At 39.9% G+C, this 12035-nt stretch overlaps 1 protein-coding gene across 13 annotated transcripts in view; it reads right to left on the bottom strand.

Moving 5' to 3' along the window:
* The window catches only part of TANC2 (tetratricopeptide repeat, ankyrin repeat and coiled-coil containing 2), a 361287-nt gene that overhangs the window by 84337 nt on the left and 264915 nt on the right, over nucleotides 1–12035 (bottom strand). For all 13 annotated transcript variants that reach the window (XM_032429357.1, XM_032429360.1, XM_032429362.1 and 10 more), the window contains 2 exons: nucleotides 10120–10401; nucleotides 5913–6046 (listed from right to left, as the gene is read on the bottom strand). In XM_032429357.1, the coding sequence (XP_032285248.1) occupies nucleotides 5913–6046; nucleotides 10120–10401 (416 nt within the window). The remainder of the gene's footprint in view (nucleotides 1–5912; nucleotides 6047–10119; nucleotides 10402–12035) is intronic.

Below are 12035 nucleotides of genomic sequence, written 5' to 3'. Positions count from 1 at the left end.
TTATATTTACCCTGCCCCAGACCTGGCATTATCTAACTTCTTCAGAGCCCTGGTTTCTTTTATTGGAGAATGGTGTTTATAAAACAAGATCTGAATAGTAGGCATGCTTATTGCTATCGAAGTGTCTTTGATTTGGGGCCCTCTCAGTGAAGAGAGCTAGGAAATGCACATACATATACTAACCATAAAGATTCGTCTATATTTCTGTATCTTTCTCTATATATTTATTGAAATATCTACAGATACAGATATACATATTAAAAATTGTGAGTATACGCTCATATCTCAGATTTCAATCCAGTGCCACCTGGCTCACTTTAGATTTCCCTTTCCTCATTTGTTAACTTCTTTCTCCAACAGTGAGAAACCTGGGGTTGCTATTTACAATATTTTTATTTATCCAATCAATTCTAATACATACATGAAGGATTTTCAGAATTGCTAACCATACGCCTGCGAGAAACACATTTATTAATCAGAATATAGCATTTAGGCACAGTTATTTTTGTCTTTAGCCTTACAGTATTCAGTCAAGATGTTGTCTTCCAAACTGCCTTCTTCAGTGTGGTCATGTTATTCATTTGAAATACAGTTAGGTTTGGGGTGCCCGGGTGGCTCAGCTGGTTAAGTGTCCAACTCTTGATTTTGGCTCAGGTCATGATCTCAGGGTTGTGAGGCTGAGCCCTGCATTGGGCTCCACACTCAGCATGGAGTCTGCTTGGGATTCTCTCTCTCCCTCTGCCCCTGCCCCTGCTCACGTGTGTGCACTCTCTCTCACTCTAAATAAATGCATAAAATCTTGAAATACAGTGAGGTTTATTTGTGAATGTTTGGATTCTACTTTGGGCTTCCCCCACCCCAACATACTGGTTGGTTTTAATTATGTTTTGGATATGTGAAACATCACTATGTTTCTAAGAGTCATAGCTATACAAAAAAATACATGCAAAGGAGTGTCATTCTCTCTTCATCTTAATGGGTACCCCATTTCCATTACCCATATCTTCCTATTCTCCATTCCCACCAACCAGCTTTAGGTAACCAGTATCTTTTCCTTCTGGTTTATCCTTCCTGCATTTCTTCTGCACAAGTAAGCAGATACATGTGTATTTTTTTTATATCCCTTTCTTTCTTACATGAAAGTTAGCATCCCGTAGTTACTCCTGTGCACTTTCCTCCCCACCTAACAATAGGTCCTGAAAATACCAATGATAATTACTGATATACAAGAATTGGCACTAAGAACTTTGTCTATCAAATCAAGAGGTTTTTCATGGACACTTTTTTTTTTTTAAGATTTTTATTTATTTATTTGACAGAGAGAGAGACAATGAGAGAGGGAACACAAGCAGGGGGGAGTGGGAGAGGGAGAAGCAGGCTTCCTGCTGAGCAGGGAACCCGATGTAGGGCTCGATCCCAGGACCCTGGGATCATGACCTGAGCTGAAGGCAGATGCTTAACGACTGAGCCACCCAGGCGCCCCTTCACGGACACTTCTAATTCACATATATTAGCTTACCTCCTCAAAATACTAATTGATTTGAAAATCTTACTGAAAAGGCTTCTGCTTACTGGCTTGTTATATAATGAGAAGTAAGATTGCTGGCTTCTGCTCTATGCTTCCAAGAACAAGCTTATATACTTAAAATGTGACACATGGCACAATTACTAGGATAATAAGATGCCATTTCTTGTACAACATTTACTATAAACTTAAAACTATCCCATCTCTAGGTGCAGACAGGTGCATTTAGATTTTGCTTAAGGAAGAAATAATCATGAAATTTAAAATATATTCCTTGAGTAAGTGTAAATAATCACTAATTTCCTACTTATAATATTTAACATTTTCCAAATCTTGAACATAAACACCAATTTTAATTTAAAGAGCCATTTCTTATACAATGTTCAATATAAATGTAAAGATATCCCATCTCTAGGCACAAAAAAGATTTACATTTTGCTTAAGATAGACACGATCATGGAATTTAAAATGAGATCACTTTTTTTTTTTAAAGATTTTTTACTTATTTTTGACAGAGAGACAGGCAAGAGAGGTAACACAAGCAGGGGGAGAGGGACAGGGAGAAGCAGGCTTCCCGCGGAGCAGAGAGCCCAATGCAGGGCTCGATCCCAGGACCCTGGGACCATGACCTGAGCTGAAGGCAGATGCTTAACAACTGAGCCACCCAGGCACCCCAAAATGAGATCACTTAAGTGCAGTCACTAATTTCCTACAAACAATATGTAACATTTCCCAAATATTGAACATAAACTTCTTGAGACTTTTTCTCTTGATGAGAGAGAGAGACTAAGAAGTGACAATGTGGGGAGACGTAATTCCTGGAGCTCTTTTCAGCACTCATCACGATCTGACATATTACATGTTTGTTTATTGGCTTTCTCCCACTGCAAGAACGTGGGCTACGTAACAGCGGGGACTGTGTCTGTTTTGTTCACTGCCTTAACTTCAGTCTTGTATTTGATGCATTCCAAACATCCATTCTAAATGAGTAAATTGATGATGATGATGGAAGCTCTTCAGCATTCAATGTATTTCCAAGGTGATATTTATTCTGATCTTCTAAAGAAGAAGCGGGAGCTAGTTTATCCAAAATATTTAGAAAAAAGCAGATGTCTTTTAAAGTTGCACTGAGTTAGCAATGAATATGAGGGAAATCTGAGACTGTTTCAGAAGCCCACTGCTAAGTGGGGACAGTTAAAAACGTAGCTGGGGGAAATATGCTGCTTCGAGCTCTGGGCTGGACTGGATGTCTATGAAGAAATTAGAACCTTATGATATTACAGATGACTCCCTGTTCCTCATTACTAATTAACCATGACAAGAGATTTCTCTGAATATTGGAAACAGACACGTTAAAACTCTTGTTCTTCTGTTGAAAATCCTCAAAGATAAGGAGAATAAGAGACATGCAAACTCCACCTATATGGCTATCTGTTTATAATCTCAGATTATAATATAGAAGGTTAGAAAGTAGATGTATGATTCATAAATGACTTAGCAGACAGAAGAACGAGAAACAAATGTCTGCTGGGAGGAAGGACAATAGGATGAGGCCAAATCATCTGTAAAACCTCAGAAAAGCACAGGAGTTAGAAGCACCAGGTGCTGTGGAAGATTGGGGTGAGGAAGGGAATTGAAAATACAGACATTATTTGAAGTTTATATAAGGGGCAGTTAGCTCTCCAGACAGCCACACCCACCCTGCCCAGCCAGATGACTACCTTCCCCAACACCCACAGGAAAGAGAATTATATTCATTAGAGAAACAAAACCAGGGAGAACAGACTTAGGGACATCAGACACAGAATAGGTAAGGGTCAAGTGCAGGACTGAAAACAAGGGACTTGAGTAAAAGTCTGCATACTGAATGGTGAAACTCCAGCTCTTCTCTTGCCAGCTCTAGATATAGACCCAGGATATAAATCCTCCAGGAAAGAGATGGGTGGATTTTTTGCTAGAGAAGAACAGCACAAAGAAAAAACTTTATGAACACTGACTTTTGGGTGTTTCCAACAAAGGCTGGTGGGTCATCTTACTGCTGTACAGTTAAGCTCTCTATACACATAAGCTTCCAATCAGTTTTCCAGTGCCTAAGTACTACGGAAGAGATAAGAGAAAATAACCCATCTATAAAACAAGAACAGAATGCCATGAAAAAGAAGGGAACAACTAGGGCAAAAGAAAGTTATTGGAAAACTATGACAGCCAATCCTTGTGAAAGGACTGGAAGGTGATGTTGTGAAAAATCTCTTAAAGTTAAATCAAAAACCAAAATAGAAAAACAAAAGTAGAATATAGGAAAGAAAACTAGAGTATCAGTATAAGAAATCTAATTTTTTATTAAAAAGAGTTGTAGAAGGAGAAAACAGAGCAGATGGTGGTGATAAAATTATCAATAAGTAGTACAAAAGCACTTCCCAGAATCAAAGACTATCTCCAGGTAGGTACCAAAACATTAAATGGAAAAAAGGCCCAAGGACAATGGTGATAAAAAAGAAGATCCTAAAAGTTTCTGGAGAGCAAAAATGGTATAAAGAATTAGGAATAAGGGGGACGCCTGGGTGGCTCAGTTGGTTAAGTGACTGCCTTCCGCTCGGGTCGTGATCTCAGGGTCCTGGGATCGAGTCCCACATCAGGGTCCCTGCTCGGCGGGAAGCCTGCTTCTCCCTCTCCCACTTCCCCTGCTTGTGTTCCCTCTCACGCTGTTTCTTTCTCTCTCTCTCTGTCAATTAAATAAATAAATAAATAAATAAATCTTAAAAAAAAAAAAAAAGAATTAGGAATAAGGGATGCCTGGGAGGCTCAGTCAGTTAAGTGTCTGCCTTTGGCTCAGGTCATGATCCCAGCGTCCTGGGATTGAGTCCCTCATTGGGCTCCTTGCTCAACCTGCTTTTCCCTCTGCCTGCCGCTCCCCCTGCTTGTGCTAGCTCTCTCTCTCTCTCTCTCTCTCTCTGACAAATAGATAAATAAAAATCTTCAATAAAAAAAAGAATTAGGAATAAGAATATCATTTAATAACAATTATTAGAAGCTCAAGACAATGGAACAATGCCTTCAAAATTCTGAGGGGAAATAATTCTTAACCTAAAATTACATTATGTCATAGAAATAGTAATGAATGAGAATGGAATAAAGATGTTTTTAGAAACTTAAGTTTTAAAAACTTACCTCCTGTGCACTGGCGGATGTGCTCCACCAAAATGAGAGATAAAATCAAGAAAGAAGATGATGACATGGGATCAAACACAGAAGAGAAGTAATGGGAATTTCCAGGATAACAGCTAGGTGGTAAGCCTCGAGAGCATCCTAGGTCCAGGCTGAGCTTGATGGATGCTCTAAGATAGATGTCTCAGGGGAAATGTAACTGATGTAGAAAACTGTACTGAGAGGCATTTTACAAAGCTATTAAGGATTATGGATTATAGCTACAGATTTGAAAAAGAATAAGCAAATTTTACTTTATTTTTTAAATTTTTTTAAGTAGGCTACACACCTAACGTGGGGCTTGAACTCACAACCCTGAGATCAAGAGTCACATGGTCACATGCTCTACCAACTGAACCAGCCAGGTGCCCCATCAAGAATAAGCAAAATTTAAAATGAGGCATTTCGTAACCCCAGGAAAAACAAAATTGCTCAAGAAGGAAATGTTATCCTTGGTTCCACAATGAAACATATATGCACAGTACTAATACTGAAAATACTATAATGTGGATTCAGACAAAAATCATGATATAACGGTATGAGATGATGGAGGGAGGAAGTAAAGTGAAAGACCTAAAATTCTCATCATCCATAAGAAGCAGCAAGAAATAACATATAAAACTGATGAAAAAAATTAGAGCAGTATATGAATATTATTTAGAAACAGTGGAGGTAAAGATCAGAAGAACAGCCTCAGGGGTTGAAAGTGGCTGCCTTTGGCGTAAGGAGGGGAAAAGAATTGCTGGTTTTTATTATAAGTCTTTGAGCATTATTTGATTTTTGAAATCATGCATATGTTACTTTGATAAAAATAGAAATTTAAAACCCAAACATATAAAAATATTATGGACAGTATAGTATAGAAGGAAGAGTTTTGAACTAGGAATGAAAATAAACTACTGAGTGCTTATACTGTGATTTGGATAAATCATATAACTTCTTTGAGTCTCGACTTCTTTATCTATTCATTATGGGACTCTGGTTATTTCTGAGGGCCTTTCAAACAATAAGGTTTTCATTCCATAATGACAAAGTATTTTTCTAGGAGGAGCAAAGAAAGAGAAACTTTTCTCCATGGTCTCATGGTATAGCTGTACACATTTCTGTCCACTTTGCCAAGGGTCCCCCTACCTTTATGTCCAAATGGAACTGGCATGCCCGCACCCTGGAAACCCTATTGTACCTGCGAGGCTAGTCTCCGCATAGCCTCCTCCTGCCGCCTGCGCATTTCTGGGGTTCCTGGGCAGCTTCCACTGGGGATGGATGAATGGGCTGAAGGTGGCTGTGTGAGTGGCAGCTCTCTGTTGGCATCCACATCTGGATTAAAAAGATGAGATGTTTGTATGAGATATTCATAAAGCCCTGAGTAAAAGGAAGATTGATTAAATTCCATTTGTTCTATGATCTAGCAATTCTACTCCAAGAGAAATAAAAACTTAGGTCCACAGAAAAACTTGTACACAAATGTTCAAAGGAACAAGATTCATAACAGTGCAAAAGTGAAAATAATCCAAATGACCACCAACTGACGAACAGTTAAAATACGGAAAATCCATATAATGGAATATTACACTCATTCAAAGAAGCCAGTTACCATCTACCGTACGATTCTCTCTATATGAAGTTCCCAGAGTAGAGAAATCCATATAGACAAAAAGTAAATTGGTGGTTATATAGGGGTGAAGATAGGGAGTTAGGGGGAGAATGGAGATTGACCACTAATGGGCATTACTTTTAGGGGGGAGACAAAAATGTTCTGATATTAGATTATGGTGATTGCTGTACAACTCTGTAATAAACTAGAAAGCACTGAGCTGAACAATTTAAGTGGGTGAATTGTGTGGTATGTGAATTGTAACTTAATAAAAATAAAGCTGTTTTTAAAAAATTCCATTTGTTCATGTTATTTAGAAAATGCCTTATCTCCTACAAGAAATTTTATATATATATATAGGTACAGATCACAGTATAAAAACGGGTATCAAAATTAGGAGATTGTTGATGGTCACTAGCCATTGAAAAGGAGGAGGAATAGGGGAAGGTAGTCCTCATTTAACTCCCCACCAGCAGGACTGAATTAAGACTTCTTCCATCCAGCTGGGAGAGGAAATTCTCTGGTCACTGGAGCCGAGTTCAGAATAACTGTAGGAGGATAGCAGTGGGAGGCAGCAGTGGAAAAAGACTGAAAATGTGTGAACTGAGGTAAAGCTCAGTGACTGTCACTGTATCATTTTTGTTGTTCACTCCTTCTCCCCACCCCATTCCCTTTGTCTGGTATTTGATTTTGTGGGCAATTACTGCCTGAATACCTTCTGTATTCCAGCTACTGTTTTCTGGAGATGACTTCCTTTTTGTCAGAGTATCTTTACTCTCTGCTTGGTACTCAGAGAACAGGAGAAACAAGTTCGTAGGTAGAGAGCAGTCAATATGTACAGCAAACCGGCAAAACAGACTTCTGAAATGAGCGGACTAGGGAGGGTAGGGGTTACTCACTTCAACAGCTGTCTGGGGGCTTGGCAGCTGTTGGCAAATGTCAAATCCAAATAATACCTACCCTGAGACTTTTAGTGATGAGAAAAGATTGTCTTGTATTAGACAGAGCTTCCCTAACTACTGTACTGAGTATACTTGTAGTTAACGTAATAATGCCTAAATTACACAACGGGTCTATTTTTACAAGATGTTTTTGTTCTTTGTGTGTCTGTGCTGGGGGGGTGGGGGGGTGATGACGGTGGTGGGGGAGACTGACGGGGGAGTCGGGTTTGGGAAGGGGTGTGGGTGGAAAGCAGGATGACAGGCTACTGCCTGCCTTGACAGCTTTTCTGTACTGTCCCAGGGAAATGACAAGGAGGGGGCGGGCCGGGGGCTGAGTGTCTGTGGGGGAAGGACAGAGCCAGGCGAGGCAGGGCTGCAGGCTGAGAGGCTCACATCTTTCCCAGCAGTGCTGCGCAGTGTGCGGGAGGCAGGGGCAGAACAAAGAAGGCAGATGATGCAGAGATGGAAGCTGGGAGCTCCAACGATTTTCCACCTTGTTCTTGTTATTTCTACAACTGTTATCACTGGTATCACTGACGGAGGGTTAGGAAAGCCCTTGGGAATTCAAATAAACCTATCCCAGCTTGATGCAAATTAAAGTCTGTGGAAAAATTAAGCCATCTCTCCATACAGACATCATTCTTATTCATTAATGAAAGAAATTCTGCTGCTGCCAGGAAAACTCCCAGCCCCAGCTTACATAATAACAGATTAATGCCCAGAAACAGCTCGCACGCTTTATCAGTCACGTATTCTTGACCCTTCTTAAGGGCTAGTGGCTCTGGGAAGGTGGCGGAGGTAGGAGGTAGTTTGGACTTGGGCAGATTACAACAAAAATTATTTTGTACAAGGCTACTGCTGGTTCTGTGTAATTCTGATAAATACATAACCACATATTCTATCTCCTTTGACACCGTCTTCAAGTTTTGAAAGTTAACTATCAGGGCAAATCTACAGTCACAACATACGGACATTTATCTCAAGAATGGCAGCGTCCTGGTATTTTTAGAGTATCTCTGGAGATAAAAGGCAATGGATGTCAGAGAATAACTTAATGAACTACCTTTAAAGAACCTCTGCTTTGGGGAGCACATGGGCTGTGTTCTATTAACTCTTGCTCTCCCAGGTACCTTTGCTTTCTCAGAAAACAGCTCTTTTTGCCCTCGGGATTTATTCTGTCCTGCAGGATTCTACCATCCTGTTATCGCAACAGCGATATACAGAGGAGTCTGCTAATAACCAGAGCCTATTAGCAATCTGGTTTTCTTTCTGACACACTCAAAGAGTTAACCTCTTGGATTTCTCAGATAAGATGTAGTCTGGTGTGATATTTAAGCACTCAAAGGAAAATACTGGAATAGTCTGGAAAGTTAATTTCGACTACTTTTCAACTTCAAGAAGATATGTTTTTAGAATCACAGAATTTTAACACAGGAACAAATCTTAAAGATCACTTCCTCATTTTACAGATGAGAAAACAGGTCTAAAAAATTCAATTAAAATTCTCAAGTTACAAAATATGTGTAGTCACATGAGTGTTGGGGCTCAAACTCTGGGCTCTTGGCTCCCACGACACAATGTTAATTTCCCTCAGAAAAGCTTCCTGTAGAAACAGCATGACAGTGCTTGTGAGAAAGGAATTCTTCCATACCAATTTTTATCATACCCTGGGACTCTTAATTCAACCAGTTTTCTCTGTAGACACTAGTTCTTCTCCATGTGAGATATCCATTAAGTTAACCAGAGGTAATCTGCCTACTTAATGACAGGAGGCTGCTAATTAATTTCATCAGGAAGCCAGAATATCTGGAGGATGTGAAGAGAGTTCCTGTTGAGTTTCTAGCATGTGCTAGACTCTGTAACTACCATGATCTCAAGCCATTTCTAGTGGTTGCTGTCTGAAAATTTGCGGTGAGCTAGATTATTGATTTGGACTAGCAGAGCAATAGTTTCTGGTTTTGTTCTAAGTAATAGAAACCAGGCAGACTAGTTCTATATATATAGGTTATATAGGAAGAACATCCATACATTCTCTTTCTTCAGATGAGTTCCTCCAATAAGGAGAGGCAGGACAGCAAAGTGGGTAAGAGACTGGCCTCTGAAACAGACTGCTTAGGCTCACTTGTTTCACCATTGACTGGCTTTGAAACCTAGGAGGTCTACTTAACCTCTTTGGGCCTCAGATCACTTCTCTGTGACATGAAGATAACAGGAATTACCTTACTGAGTTGATAAGAGGATTGGGTGAATTAATACTGGTTAAGATCTTAGAGAGTGCCTGGTACTAAGGACCACGTGAGTATTTTAAAAATAAGATCCTGGTGGTGATCGTTAAGCTGTGCCCTGCGATGAAAGAAGTATGAATATATATGAGATCTCAGCATCTTTTCACAAGGAAGCAGGAGAAACCCTTCAAGGACACAATGAAGTTCGAGCCCAAGCAGTGCAGTACTGACTTCAAGAGCAAGGGAACTAAAGCTGCACACAAACTGTGCGGGCTCGGAGCGAGAGGACACGGGCCCTGGCTGAGCAACAGCCGACAGTGACGGGTGCAACCGGCTCTTACAGGCGATGCTGCAGTCATCGTCCAAAGGACAGAGTAACCAGACTGCCAGAAGGGAAGAGTCATAAATTTATTCCCAGAGAAAGGTTTTCTCAGTCACACTTAGGTGACCGCTAGGTATGTGGGTTAAATGTAAACAGAGTATTACATTCTTTCTCTCAACTCTGAATTAATGGTCCTCTCGTGTAAGTCAGGTTTTTGCAGATCAGAAAATAAAAGGATGTAAGGCATAATAGGTCAGAAAAACTTTCAGAGCAACGAAGCAGGGAGTTCTTTAAAAAGGAATACGTACGTTTGGGGGAGGCATGTGGGCTGTCTGAGGCGATCTGTCTCATCCGTGTTCCATGGCAGCTGAGGGCCACCAGTCTGGAAATGATGGCAGTTTTGCCGAACCCAATGTTTCCCACAATCACTACTCCTTGGTTCACGCTGGCATTTGAACTCTGAAGTTGAGCATCTATTTCATGGAAAACCCAATCCCGGCCAACAAACACTGACTCTGTAGTGATGCTGGGCACTTCAAAGAGCAGAGGCTTCAGGGAGATATCTGGAGGCCTATAAGGTGCAAAGTGAACTGGAAGGAACAATAAGAGAACACAGAACTTAGGCCAAACTGTCATCATTGAAAGAAATACAGAAGAAGAGCAGCATGGTTTAGGAGACTCTTAGTTACAGTACGATGGTATTCTGGGTTATTCAGCAAATAATACAACTCAATTTTGCTTCTACATAGATAGGCAATGGCAGGTGAGCTAGGGTCATTTGATACTCCAATTGGCAGAAAACAAACATAGTTAAAATGCCAATGATTTATGGAACAGTCAGAAAGACAGGGTGATATTCAAAATTATTAAACAGTGGGGATGGCCCGGCACCAGCACTCCAAATGGATGCCAAAGCAGTATGGAAGCAGGGTCCTTAAGGCTTCCTTCTACGCCTGGAGATAATCTTTTAGCTGCTGGATTGTGGGGAGATACAGGGTTAGAGTCCCTGGGGGACAGTCCAGGCTATGGCAGAGCACCCAGATGGCTTACAGCATCAGCTCTTTACCAACCACTAAGGATATATTTCAATATTTAACAACTAATATGGCTACGTGTCTGTTTCTCTAAAAATACCAGTGAAAACAGTAATTCCTTTTAAGTTCATAATGGTATTTTTCTTTTTAATTTAGTAGGTATATTAGGATAAGCAAAGCCTCTAAAAGCTCTGATAGTTTAAAAAGTCTTCAACATGTTAAGCAGTCAAGGAAGCAGAAACCAAACTTTGACCTCAGGTCTTTGCTCGTCTACTGCTTGTATTCATGCCAATTAAAAAAACAAAACAAAACCAAAAAACCAACAGTTTGGCTTACAAAACCAAAAAACCAACAGTTTGGCTTATATACACCATGTCTTGGAGACAGATCCCACTGCTTTTCTCAAGATTTTTTTCTGTGCTTCTGTAGTTGTGGGATGTACTAAGATTCAAGCATGAGCTCTACTTTCAATAGTTTTCTAAAAATGCATAATAGATGTAACTTGCTTTCAAAGATCAACCTTCTAATTTTATTGATGGTAGAAAGAAGTCTTGTCTATGACCTCCCTTATCTGGGTTAAATGCCTTCCTAACTGTTCAGAGAGTAGCTCTAAGATGTATCATTTTATCTGTCTGCAACCAGGTTGTTGTTGTTGCTGTTTTTAAAGTAAGCTCTATGCCCAGTGTGGGGCTTGAACTCACGACCCAGAGATCAAGAGTCACATGCTCTATCATCTGAGCCAGACAGGTGCCCCAGGAACCAGATATTTTATTTTTGTATCTTTAACCTTAGCACAGTGCTTTGACAGATAGCAGGTACTCAATAAATGTTTACTGAAAGAATTAATTAAAAATAAGGTATTATACTCTAACCCCATTTTATATTTTGGAGTATAAAGCCCAGGGGAAGGGGATGAGGACAGGAGAAAGGAAAATCATAAAAGGGGGAAATGAGATCTATTTATACTGCTTATATTATTCTAGAACATGATTAAACCACTTAGACATAATTAAACGGGATCTAGAGATGGCAGCTTACTTGAGAAAATCTACTCACAAGCAAGCATACATGTACACACTCTCATTAAAAACTCTCTGAAAGCTATTAGAATGATAAAAGCATTAAAAAAAGGATAACAATTCCAAAAATAGTGCAAATAATTAAAAGTATAAAGCCAAACTCTAAAAAGA

This window comes from Phoca vitulina, unplaced genomic scaffold, assembly GCF_004348235.1.
Source record: "Phoca vitulina isolate PV1807 unplaced genomic scaffold, GSC_HSeal_1.0 scaffold41, whole genome shotgun sequence".
Classification (NCBI taxonomy): domain Eukaryota; kingdom Metazoa; phylum Chordata; class Mammalia; order Carnivora; family Phocidae; genus Phoca; species Phoca vitulina.
This window is presented reverse-complemented; position numbering and strand designations above follow the sequence as displayed.